General features: G+C 34.7%; 1 protein-coding gene across 1 annotated transcript in view; it reads right to left on the bottom strand.

Annotated features, from left to right (window-relative positions):
- The window catches only part of MAN1A1 (mannosidase alpha class 1A member 1), a gene marked incomplete at its 3' end in the record, with an annotated part of 169981 nt that overhangs the window by 106193 nt on the left and 49391 nt on the right, over positions 1-14397 (bottom strand). Inside the window, exon 4 of the mRNA XM_084229018.1 lies at positions 3242-3322. Within this exon, the coding sequence (XP_084085144.1) occupies positions 3242-3322 (81 nt within the window). The remainder of the gene's footprint in view (positions 1-3241; positions 3323-14397) is intronic.

The raw sequence follows: 14397 nt of genomic DNA, 5'->3' as shown, positions 1-14397 counted from the left end.
CATGTATCATCTCATTTTGCATTTGTTAATTTTCGTTTTTGCTTTGCTGAGTCTTATTCCACAGTGGTCTTTTTCAAAAATTTTTCTGGGAAACAATGCTTGTAACTCAGCATTAGCAGATGTTATATTAAAAGAAAAAGAGAAGGAGCTATAGATAATTATATAGTTAAGCAAAGAAAACACAGGGATAAATAAAATTAGTTTCTTTTTCTATGCATTGTGAACATTGTGAATTTCTAAGAAAGAATACAGAATGTAGCTTTTCTGAACTTATTTTTAGTGTGTCTGCAAACACAGATTTATCTCACCATATCTAAATAAACTAGTGGTCTATAGAACATATTTAGGGTAATGATATGCTAGATGCTGCTATTGACTGTCTCTAATGAAGACTTTAGTTTCCCAAGAGCTTATAATTGAGCAATGCTATCTCTTTTATATATTTTTAATACTGATCATTCCTATTTAGTATTCATCTTCTCTCTATCCTATCTGCTTGTAATTCTTGTGGTTGTTTGCATTTCTCACAGAGGCTTTGAAAATCTTGTAGCTTGACTATTTTTTTAAGGTGTTACAAAATACATTAACTCAGGGCATTTTAAGTTTTTGGATATGTCACTGTAATCCAAGTATAATCAACAAATATTTCAGGTTTCCATTGTTCTTTTGATAGTTTAAGAGTTCCATCAGCAATCTTGATTATTGCTCAGTGTTTCTAGTTTTCATGTTCCCAAACCATGTAACACAAATCAGTGGTACCTCCTCTCCTGTTTTTACTAGGCAAATTTAAGAATCTTGAGCAATTTGGGCTTATATACTTCTGATGGTGATTTATAAGATGTTCTCAAAAAAAAACCTCCTGAGCCTCAGTGATGAAATCAGAATGTTAAATTAAAGTGATTTAGTAGCCTTTTAAAGAGATAATTTAGGAAGATGAATTTTCCTAGACTTGATAGTAAATACCTTGATCTACATAAAACTGTGTAGTATGGAATTTGTCAACAGTCTGAAACCAACTTATTCATACTACAGCCATGTTGATGTTCTTTCTATTAGAGGAATGTTCAATTTTTCATTTTGATATGAGACAAATAGCTCAAGCACAGACTTGGAGTAAAATCATTTTTCTTGATCACATTCCTGATAGCAATTTCCCTGAATGCATTGGTCAAACAGTCAAATAGTTAGTGATGAAGTAACTGGGAGAAGCAATAGGAGATGATGTTAAAATAGTCTAGTACTAATCAGTTCTCACCTGGCAATCCCACTTTAGAAAACAGATTTATTGACTGACTATAGCTACATTATAGCAATTATTATAAACCCAGGAATACTGGAAGCAACCCAACTGTCCAGCATTTCGAGAATGGTTAAGCAAAAACAATGCTGAGAAAATTCATCCTTAAAAACTAAAAATCGTTTCTGTAGAAACATTGCAAAGTACATGAGAGCAAATACCTTAAGAAATGTTTTATCACAAAATGTAGACAATTTAGATATAATAAAACATTGTTTTGCACAAGAATAAGCCAAAAATATTACAATAATAATATTTTTAATGGCATTGTTTTTGTAGTCCTTTGCTAAAGTTAGCTAAGTATAGAATCCACCCAAAAAATATGTTTACAAGGTCCCAGGCAAATTATTTTATCTATAGACAAACTAATTTCTGTGGGAATTATGTACACTACACAAATAGGTATCTATAAAAAGTATACACACATACAGAAATATATGTATCAACCTAAAACATTGTTATGAGTGAAAAAGTATCCTAATTAAACATGATACATATTCAGAGGATATATGTATGCTTCTCTTTGCATGTTTGATTATCTTATCTGAGCCCAGATGTAGAAGGATGCAGTACTCACTTCCTCCACATTGTTTACTTTCATATAAATGATAAAGAAAGTTAAAACCAAGGTCATCCTAAGTATACAATGTCAAAAACAATGAGAGGACCTAGACATTGGATACTCCAAAGCAAGTATTCTAAAAACAGGAACTTGTTAATTAAAATAACATTAGTTTATATTAAGCATGACTTTTAAAATATGGATTGCCTGGTTTAATACACAGAATACCCTAAACCAAACTAAATAAATAAAATTATTTGAGACTGACAAACAGGATAGAATAATTATAACATACCAGAAAATCTCATTACCCTGGCTAAGAAGGTGACAGGAATAAAGTACAAGGTGAAAATGAGAGTTTAACAAACAGAAGACATCTATATAGTTTGAAAAGCTCTATGGCAAATAAAGTCTAAAGAGAATGTTATGATTCTGTGGGCTGTTACATTTTGGCGAGGAAAGTACCAGAGAGGCAGGAACAAAGTAAAGCAGCTTTTCTTATTAAAGATTCATTGCTCTGCTTAAATCTGTTTGAAGGAGCATAGAATACATGAAATACCTACACTAGGTAAGATCTACTCTTCCCCAGCCAGAATGCTGACATTAGCACAAATCCAACTAATAGGCAATTTTTTGCGATTGCTTTATCTTAACGTTAACTTTTAATACCATCAATGTTAAAGTTAAGGTCTATTCCAACAACTCTTAGAGGAGTCTTAGGTTATTCATGAAATTGTCCAAAACCTTTCAAGAAAATAACATCTGTGCTGTTTATGAGCATGATACCAAAAATCCTTTCTTAATTTCTCAGTGAAAAGCAGCTAAATTAAAAATTCCTGCTTTGCTCTAAGCAGCAAATAACTAATTAAGCCTAGTCCCAGGATGAGATCCAAAGCACTTTGTGCAGGGATATTGGCCTACAGAACTCACTGGAAAGATGAGTAACACACTCAACCTCAATTTTAAAATATGTAATTTTTACATCTTATTTGCCAAGCTTTCTCATCTTAAAAGTTTTTATTAAGCTAGTATTAGAATAACATTAAAATAATTTTTAAAGTGCATCCATAAACCTGCACTTTACCAAAATGCTTTAATTTATTTATAGGCATATGTAATTTGCAGCTATAATCACACCATACATAATGGAGCTAGACTTTCTAAAGGCATGACTTAACATATTACTGTCATGTTCTGCCAAACCTTCCCAGTGTGTTCATTTAATAAGCACATAGTACATAAAATTCTGTGTATGCAAGAGACCCATAAAAATATGAATATTTAATTGATACCCCTAAATATATACTACAAAAGGGTATTTTATCCTAAAGATATCATTAAGATACTTAAGAATTCACATTAATATAGCATTCTCATCTTACCTCTTCTCCAGACAAATAGTAAGCTGAGAGTAGTCCACCAACAAAGCGTATATTTACTTCAAAAACTGAAATTTCAGCATTCTGTGGAAACAAAATTAAGGAGGTTCATAAATCACACAAATGATAGTACACAATTGAGAAAACTATTATGATATAGTTCACTAAATACATAAACTTTGTTCAAATCCTATATGTTTTCTCAAAGAGCTTCAATAAGAGGGAAAAGTCCTGACTTTTAAGTGTCAAGGATATACATAAGTAGACAAAAATAACTTTGACTACAATTATAAAATATTTATGAAACCAGGTTATCTTCTCCATCTATCTGACATTAGACAAGATATTCAGGAGCCTCTATTTGTGCAGATGCTTCAGGGCCAAGAAATTCTGATTGTTTTGTGTTCTCCTTTTATTCATCTGCCTAATTTTCTTCCTGAAAGGTTATTCAGACTCTTAATATTAGCTGGTAGTTCGTTATTCTAGCGTGCTTCTCACATCATGTTAAAGTAGCACTGCTGGAGTGCAAAGAGGATTTAAAGTTGGGGCACCAGGGTCTTAGCACTGGCTCCCAAATTTTTGCTTGCATCCTGTCCACAGCTCTCTGTGAACTAACTTCATCTCTGTAGAAATGATATATATTTATAGTTTTTATTGCATTTTGTTCAAAAAGCTCTTATTTACATAAAGAATAGCTTACTTTTATTATCTACTGTGTCTTCTAACCCTCACACCAAACCTGTAAAATAATCAGTGTACTTATATTCATTTTACACATGGAAAAACTTGAGATTTATAGTGGTTACTCTAAGTTTTTAATGTTAGACAACTAACAAACAGTTGAACGAGGATTTGAACTTCAATACTCTTATTCTACTTCAAGGTTCTGCTATATCACCTCACATGTTAATATAGCAAGTCTCTTTATTAATGGTAATATAATTTTGGCACATAATTAGTAATTATCGTCGATACCTTTATGATTTTCGAATATGACTACTAAATGAATCTGTCCTGCATTCTGTTACTAGAAAATTTAGCACAGTTAATCTGTAATAGACGTAAGGGATGCTGCAAGCTTTAAGTACATTCTTTTCATGTTTGCTGGGTTTAATCAGTATTTGCTTACTATTGTCTAACATAAAACTTTTCACTACGGTCTCATCATAACATCAAACCCTATGCTAATCATGGGGCCAACAGGAAATTATAATATATAGAGTCAGTACCTGGCAAATGAGCTTAGCCAAAACCATCTGAAATACTGTTTTCTTTAACAAACACTTTTTTTTTTTAAAGATTTATTTAATTATACAAGCACTGAGTACAGTCAGAAGTGCAGGAGGGTGAGAGAATTCACCAGAGCCAGAGCGGGGAACAGAATAGGCAGACTGACAAAGTACACTGCTGAGGGGAGCAGTGGGCGTGGCACGAGAGGTCTGCGCACCATGTGGCATCCTCGTAGGGGATCGAACCAGCACTGCAGAGGCTGTGAGCATCTTTGCAGCCCAGCGCTCAACCCCCTGTGCCACTAGGGGAGGCCCTAGCAAACGCTTTTAAGGAACCACTTTGTGCAGGCACTACCCCAGGTTTAAGACATGGTTATGAAGACTTACAAGATCCTCAGTTCATGAAGTATACATTTTCTCTACTCATGGGAATAAACAATTCCAGAAAAAAGAAAAGGAGATATATTGTCACTTAATGCTTATAAACCCTCTTTAAAAAGATAGAAGGATCTAGTAATTAAAGCTAAGTAAGACTAAATTTTTTACAAAAAAATTCCTGCTTAAAGATTATTATTAAAACTACTTAGGAGAGGGTATTACTGGATCAACATTAGGCAACAACATCATAAGATGACTCTTTGGTGAGTTTGTTTAATCGTATTTCATTACTTGTAACACATAACAAATATAATTGATTACAAGTAATCTATTTAGGTACAATTTATCTGTGAGGCATATCTCTTGAGTATTGTATGAACAAGGGTAAAATCTTTAATATTCCAGAAAGTTACTGATAAGGCAAAAGGAAGGGAGTCCACTCTCTTATGTTGATTTACACAGCTGTATTTCCTATGTATACAGATAACATTGTCTAATAACTAAAAATGCTAATGAATTTAAACCCTCAAATATTATTACTTTCAAGTTGTACTTGTCTTTTACAGTTCTAAACCTGAGAACAATCCTCCAAATTTCTGCCTATTAAACTCTGTTAAAGTGATACTACATTTGTATTCTAGCTATACTTTCATTAGATTCTCATTTTCTTTCCTGCCTATAAAATTTTTGGATAATCAGGACTTTGACATAGATATCTCAAAATAATTATTGTAAGGAGGACTGAAGCATGTCAAATGCCACCAGAAATCTATCTTTAGGAGGACATCAATCACCTATTGGGTACAGTTGTTCAAACACTTATTGATCTAGCAGTGTATTCTAGCACTAAATTCTATTTATCTTGCTCTGTAAGATAATGAGAGATGACCTTGCAAGGAATGACATTCAAGGTCAGTAGCTTTGTCTATTGAATTTCATGGATGTAATACTCTAGTGAGTCTTCTAAAGACGTAAATATGGCTTGTTAGTGAATCTGTGCATGTTCTCAGTGATTGCTGCATCTTTGTCTTCAAAACCTTGCTCAAGATTATCACATCACCATCAGAAGTCCTCAACAATCAATAGCTTTCCCCTTTTGAAAACCCAAACTAGGTTTGAATTCCCAACAAATAGTTTTTCTCCTTTTTTCCCCAAAGTTATATCTAAATTATTTAGAAACCCTAATTGAGAGTCTTTTCAATCTTCTGGGATATATTATGTTTAGAAAGAAGACCAAAATTCAGACACAATTAGGTCATGCTTTACAGACCCTTAGATGAGGTGGACTATGAAAATATTCTCCCATCATAATAAATTGGCTCACTATATTGTGGCAGCAGACTATAAAAACATTATTTTAGAATCAAAGACTTGGGACTGTAGTTAGCACCAGAGCTACCTGAGTGTGTGCTCCTAAGCAAATAGTTAATTCTCTCTGATCTTGGTTTTATCATTTATAAAAAAGGACAATGCTTTCTCCATAAGGTACTGTGCATCTGTAAGCACTGTGCACTGTGCAAGACCTGGCCCAGTTAAGGCATCAGCTGCAATAAACACACAGTGCAATACTCAGCCTAAAACAACCCAGACCTATCTTCCACAGAGGTTACTAGAAAATCAGAAACTGTAGATTCACAATATTCTAAATTCCAGAGTACAAAGAGACACATCTTTTAGGACCCTCATGGGAGACATATTTCTCTATAGTTAAAAATCTTTCAAAACTTAGTATCCTGAAGTAGGCTTCCTTTTGGGCTGCATATACTTTACATGGCATCTGATTTTTAAAAGTGAATTTCTACAATATAAATTTTAGGCATTGGGACCACCCTGGTGGCGCAAGGGGTTAAGATGCAACCTATGAAGCTCTCCACAGCCACTGCAGCATGAGTTTCGATCCCTAGCCAGGGAGCTACCCACATGGTGCAGCAGACCTCTCCTGACTTGCCCACTGCTTCCCTCAGCAGTGTACTTCAGTCAATCTTCCTGTTCTGCTCCCCACTCTATCTCTGGTGAATCCTCTCACCCTCCATACCTCTGGCCTGTACACCAGTTCTTGCATGCATGAATAAATAAATCTCTAAAAAAATAAATTTTAGGCATTTTATAAATTCTTGGTTCTGATTTCCATTAAAATAATCCTATTAATTTTGATTCTATTCCTGCCATAACCATTCATTGTCTTTTAAGATGTCCTAAAACTTTTCCAGTTATTATCCTCATGACAGATGAAGGGTTGGGGCAGATAGGGTAGAGAGGAGACCACAAAACAGCCTCTATCACTCAGGTCTTGTGAGTTCTCTTAACAACTGATGTGAATTTTAAAATCTTCTTCATCTGCACTTGTTTTAAAATGATATTACCTTCCTTAAATCTTAAAGTATGACTGCATTCTGGGAATGTGACCATGTACCCTGCTGCCTCTAGTATACACAGGCAGTCATACATGAGTACTAGTTTGAGAAATAGATGCAGTCTCCTTTTTAAATTGGAATCACCTATTTATATCACCTATTTATATCACAGTGTAGTTTATATCACTACAGCTGAACAAGTGAAATTAGGAAATTTTTGACTAAAGGCCTATCCACAAAGAAATTTGGATCGGAAAAACTGCTCTTTCATTTCAATTTTCCTCTATCAACAACCTTTGAAATCATGGGACATAATCAGATTCATCTCTTAATTTAATGAAATGTATGATTTAATTAAGTTTATACCTAAAATCAGGAGGTATTACGAATCATGAAAATCTTAAGCCTTAGTACTAATCTCTCATATTGTCTTGGGTACCTTAGACTGATACTTTCCTTCACCCTTTTCCTTAATACTTCTGCCCTCTGATTCACTATGTGTAAAATTATGAGATAAAGTGATAAAGATTATGAAGTGAAAAAAAATAGTTCAATTTTATTAATCCTTTTGTATTTTCTCCTCTCCAAATTCTTAATATTACAGCCCACCTCTCCACTGGGAAAGGCTTCCTGAAAGTTAACAGGTCATGAGCATGAAAAAACTAACCCCATCTGAGAAAGAATGAAAGTGAACACTTCAATGTCACAGTTTCAAACAAGTGCCTGAATGATCAATCTCTTTCTACTAGATAAGACAGAATTTTAGACAATTTGGAGGAATTTATCAGGTTAAAACTTTTATACGTAGTTTGTCAAAATGATCTAGAAAATGATCATATGGAATAGAAAAGCATCTAGGTTTACTGATTACCTTTTAATGAAAAATAGAAAACTTTTAAAAACAATTTTATAGAAGAAAAATTTTAAATTTCATTAATATTAATTGTAATGCTTCATTTTTGCTCTTCTTTTGTTGCTTTATGAGCAATCAATAATCTCAGATGAGCCTACATTTCGAGATTATTTACTTTCAGATCTACCAAGCAGTCTCTTTCCTGTACGCAATGCTATTCTAAGAACAAATCATTCGTGGTCCATTGATGGTGTCACTTGCAAAAAACGATCTATTTTAATAGATCTCAGCAACAGAAATACTAAGTTTGATGATTAAAATATTTGGAACAATTCAGCTCAAGTTTGCTTTTGATTAAGGAACTACAAAGGTACCAGCTGACCCTAAAGAACAGATATGTTGTTTATTTGCACTTTCAAACCTCATAATTATTTAGACTCAAACGTACTAGAATTCTCCTTAATTGTTATGACTCCACAGTGTGAAAGGTCTGTTTGACTAGATTAACTGAAAAAAAACCTCTTGGAAAAGAACTTGTATTGTCAGATATATTTTAATTCTATTCTGAGTATTTGACCCCAGTTCCTAAACTGGTGGTGTTTTTTTTTTTTTTTTTAATGAGTAATTCTCTGAGCATTATAATCAGAGACTACTAAATAGCTATTCCTCCAAACTCCCTATCAGTTTCCAATTCAGTGAAACTAGGTTTCTCAGACTATAACCACTCAGGAGAAACAACCAAACATTGATAATAACTGTCTATTAAAATCCAATGCAGTGACCATGTTTGGTAACAACTGCTCCACTACTAACATGGATAACTACGCTTCCCTGACAAACACAGAAAATGTGAGATTCTTCAAAGCAAAGACAGGTGACTGCCAACACCCTTGCCTATATTCAGGTTTAGCATATGTCTTTATTTGTAAATGTACTTCAAAGTGTGTGTTGTACTAACATTTGGAGGAATGAAAGTACAAAACTTTTTTAACAGTCGGAATAGCAATATTAAATCTCATAATTTACTATAATGGTATGTCCTAGAAGCTTTTAGCTTCATATTTAAGTAACATGGTAAACCTCTCAGGATGATTAAAGTTGAACTTCTCCAGCCACAAAGATAGGTATAGCTATCTTCTATATGTTACTAGGTTGATTTTACCAGGCAGGTCCAGAAGAGCACTCAAGTATTAGTTCAATCTATCACTGATTAGTGTCAGAGAGAACAGTTTAGTATCCTCTAATAGCCAAAATCCAAATCATCACTCTTGGCAGGCAATGATTAGCATTCAGATGGAAAACACTGAATTACTCCACTCAGTAGGATAATTAACTTAGTTATCTATACCCATCAGGATATTATGCCACTCTAAAAGAGACCTCAAGCAAGAGCGATACTAAGACTTCAGTCACTTCTTTCATCTCTATGACATTGAGCTCTGAACTTAACTTGCCTTCCTCTATGCATTTAACAAGATCCAAGTTGCTTATGGAGGTCAATTTATATATATCCCTTTGATAGTATTTATTTTTTTGAAAAATATGGTGGCTGGGCCCACCTTGTGGCGCAGTGGTTGAGCACTGGGTTGAGAAGCTGCCCACAGCCTCTGCAGCGCCAGTTCAATCCCCGGCCGCCGGGCGAGGGTCCCACATGGCACGCAGACCTCTCCTGCCGCCCGCTGCTCCCCTCAGCAGTGTACTTCGGTCCTTCTGCCTGCTCTGCTTCCCGCTCTGGCTCTGGTGAATTCTCTCACCCTCCCGCACTTCTGACTGTACCCAGTGCTTATATACATAAATAAATAAATAAATATTAAAAAAAAATAGGGTGGCATTTTTTTAAAGATTTATTTATTTATGCATACAAGAGCTGGGTACAGGCCAGAGATGTGGGGGGTGAGAGGATTCACCAGAGACAGAGTGGGGAACAGAACAGGCAGACTGATTGAAATACACTGCTGAGGGGAGCAGCAGGTGAGACAGGAGAGGTATGCTTCTCCATGTGGTTTCTCCCTGGCCAGCTGGGGATCGAACTTGTGCTGCAGAGGCTGCATATTGCTCATAGTGCTATCCTTAACCCCTTACACCACCAGGGAGGCCAATAGGGTGGTATTTTGAATGGATAAGTCTGTATCTTTAAATATAAAAAAGTCTTTTGTCACCAGTATCTCTGTTACCTAAATCACAAAGTCACATTCCAGGTCCTTGCCAAAGACTCCAGTCTCAGTGTATTCCTACATAGTGTCTAGAGAAAGAATCATTCAGCATTCATTATCTCAAAGCGTGGCCTCTCATATAGAGATAGGACTTTACCTCAATGTAGAAAATAACTTTGTAAGGTAATCTTAATATAGCTTTGGCCTTTAATGAGAGTGTATATAAGAAATTGTTACCTGGAGAAAATTCCTACATATTGTATAAAATTCATCATTGAGGACAATTTTCAGTATTTCTCCCATAAGGATCTAAGTAATCCATACTTTTTTTAAAGTGACAGTATGGAATAGGAAAGCTCAGAACTGAATTTAGAAATGCCAAAATATGGAACTCCTCATCATTTGCCCTTTATAAAATGATCTCCCCGTATTAGGAACCACCACAAATCGATTCTGAACGTAGATTAAGTAAAAACAAGTAGATCAACTGCACTTGAACTCCAGATCATTCTAACTATATAAAAATATAATGCATACACGGCTACCTTTGCAATCTGTCAACTTGTCTTCAAGCTGAGTCTAGCAGAGTCTGTCAGGAAGTAGGACAAGCTATCTTAACTTCTCATTCATTCAATTAACATTCATTGAATGAGTGTTATACAACATTATACAACAATGCACTCTGATGAGTACTTGATATTTAATGATATTAAGATTACATGCTTAATCTTGGAAGATGCAAATTCTCTGTGTATATAGTTTTCAACTCTTTGCATTTACTCTCCAATAAAAACAGGGTCACTGAGTTAATCAAATCATGTTCAACCCGCAACTCTTACTTGCTGCATGATCTTGGACAGATTAACCTCTTGATTATAAAAACATGGAAAAGAACACTTACCCTATAAGGCTGGCACAAAGGCTAAACACAATAACCTTTAAAAAAATCAATTGACATAATACTTGCTATGTCTCAGTACTTTCTAAATAGTAGTTCATCTTCCCTTTCTTCCTAAGAAAACCAGGTCCCAAATAGGAAGGTACTCTGACTGCATTTCCTTTCATAAGCTCCCATTGGGGTATGTCCCTGAACCTTATACAATATTTGGTATATAATTAATACATGAATGAATTAAGGTATGAGTAATGAAAAATCATAGGTCTGTTTTAGATTCTTTGTCAGTCTGGGTAACGGAATTAAAATCAGGGAATTCATCTACTGGATTCTAACCTAAGGGTTTTCTGCGTAGATCTATGTGCTTCTATATAAGTCAACTCAAAACCAAGTTTGACAATGAAGTCTGTGCTCCTAAATTTTGTCCTAATGATTTAGTTGAAGGCAGTTATTAAAGACATTTGAACTTTATGCTACCAAGTATGCAAATTGAATCAACTTGCTATGCCTTAATTAAAAGAAAATGAGTTTTAGTTAATGACAGTATAAACCAATAAACAACATTTACACCTTTAAGTGATGCAAATTGAATTTCACATATAAACAAATTTATTCTTTACTATAAGATTTGCTTGTACTCAGGAACAACACAGTACAAACTCTCAATGATAGTATTTCTCTGTTTCATTGTCATTCTCATTTTTCCCTTGCAATGAATTTGGATGTATTGACTTTTTCTGCAATACCCTCACATTGTCAATTAAAATACTTTATCAGGGGCCTCCCCTGGTGGCGCAGCGGTTGAGCTCTGGGCTGCGAAGCTGCCCCCAGCCTCTGCAGCGCCGGTTAGATCCCCGGCTCCCCTCAGCAGTGTACTTCGTCAGTCTGCCTGCTCTGCTCCCCGCTCTGGCTCTGGTGAATTCTCTCACCCTCCCGTGCTTCTGACTGTACCCAGTGCTTGTATAAATAAATAAATAAAATTAAAAAAAAAAAACTTTATCAGGAAACAAGCAATATTTTATTAAAGCTAGAATAGTACTACACACTATCCATAAAAATAAGTTTCTTTTGTCTTTGTGTAAGCAAATAAATGGGAAAAGTTTCTCAGTATTTTCAGAAAGAAATCTGTTTAAACTGTTGACACAATCGTTTGAATCTCTGGGCAGAATGAGTGAATATAAAACAAATTATCATATTAGAAGTGTTTAAACTGAAGAACTTCATAATGCAATGATAACAAGAGTAAACCAGGAAAGATTTTCCAGATTTGTTAATAATCTAAATATATTAAGTACTACCATTTAGATGTTATTGATAAATTTTCACTTTTTATAAAAGAAAATATGGTAAATCCCAAAGAGAGAACAGCATCAAATATGTTTCAAGACCTCTCCTGTTAGGAACAGTAGATGAGCAGATATTCAAGACCTGCAGCAATGCTTTCTAAAAGTACAGTTTTGAAGTATATTTTGAAAACTATTAGCACAAGATTATTAGGAAGAGTTCTAAGATGATATTTTACATAAAAACCTGTCAACTAATTAGCTAAAAATCTTATTAAAAATCTTATTAAAAAATACAGCAGTCTCAAAATACAGAATGTTACTTGTGTCAGTAGTGGAGATTTACAGATATTATTAATAAATGAATACTTTAAAGTTCAATACCTTAGCAATTGATCAACACCAGTTTAGTCCCTTTATCTTACAAGGAAGGAAGCCAAGGAACTAGCTCCTCTCTTCACTTACTAGTCCATTAGATCTACCCCATTAGATTCCCTCTGTGTCTGCATGGGTCTCCATGGTCCATGCAAAACTCATGTCACCTGGTTGTGGTCTGTAGCCAAAGAACTGCATTCTGTTCCCTTGTCTGTTCCCTTGTGAAGACTGAATACTTTTAAATAAAAGATTCAGAAATCTCAGACTATCACAGTCATGAAAGCAAAGAACTGCTGCAGTATTTGGAGAGATTTGGGACAGCAAAGTTAAAATTATCAGGCAAGGGACCTGGACACCATTCAGGTCTAGTGTCACTAAGATCAACTTTTCAAACTCCCACCATTAGATTTTAGAGGGAACTGGTTCTCAATCCTCCACCCTTTCTTGAAGAGAAAGAGGGGAGATGGGAAAGAGAGCACACTATCCATTTTCCCATATATAGCTGTAATTATTTAAAAACCCCTAATTATTTAAAAGTAGTTGGATGAATTTATTCATAAGTGACAAGGTAGAAGAGACAACAAACCCTTAAAAAGAAAGGATTTTTTTCATTGTCTTAAATTTTCATAGTTCTATTGATAATATATGAGCTACCCAGTCATTCTAACCAAATAGTTGCTGAACCTTGAGCAAATCACTTGCTCTGTGGGCCTGTACACTCATCCTTAAATTAAAACAGATGAACACACTGATCTCTGAGTTCCCTTTATAATGGAATGCTGTTTCCTTTACATTCAATTATAGGGTAGGTTTAACAGACTCATCTCTGCTTATCCTTTAAGGCAGTAACTTCCAAAGTGGGGTATATATGGCAATTGGTTAGAGGAGTAGGAGCAAATTATTAAAACTTATATTCTTTTTATATGTTTATGTTTTTAACCCAAAGAGATATGAATAAAGATCAGCCATACTGATCAACAATATTCTAATTAACACTGGTGTCCCACTGGTCTCTGGGAGAAAAAGCACTCCATGAAGCAGAGGGGTAGCAGGGATGCTTTCTTTGCCCATTCTCAAAATACAGCACGCCACTTGTGTCCAGTAATGGAGGCTTACAGATTTTATTAAGCACTTGTAAGATGACAAGGGGCTTACAAGGATTTCTGCATGGTAATGCCAGATTACCGGTAATGCCAATAATGCAAATCTAAATGAATGTCAGAAAAAGAGCAGGGCCCATAATCTTCATTGTCAGGTACAGCAGTAACTATGGAATTAGTTTAGATGTGATAAGATGTAATCCTCCCAAATCAAAAGCATCAAGAAGTATTAGAAGTATCCACAATTCCTAATTCCGAGCATTTTCCTTGGTGCACAATGGGTTTTGAGGCATTTATTATAATAGCACACATGTAAAATTTAAGAAAATATCATGAATAAATGTTGATGAAATTTTATATTGATAAAGGTAAAAGATCACCAAAGTCTAAAGCTTTGTTTATTTATTGGAAAGCATATGCATGTCAAGAGTTTAGCTATACTTCTTAAACAAGTAACGGTGTAAGCCAATGTTAACTAATTCAAAAAATAGTTTAGCTAAGGTACTTCATAGTATTGCTGCCTTGGCATCCATTCTATG

Source organism: Talpa europaea (genome assembly GCF_964194135.1).
Source record: "Talpa europaea genome assembly, chromosome: 2".
Classification (NCBI taxonomy): Eukaryota; Metazoa; Chordata; class Mammalia; order Eulipotyphla; family Talpidae; genus Talpa; species Talpa europaea.
Note: the sequence above shows the minus strand (reverse complement) of the source record. Positions and strands in the feature narration are given on the sequence as shown.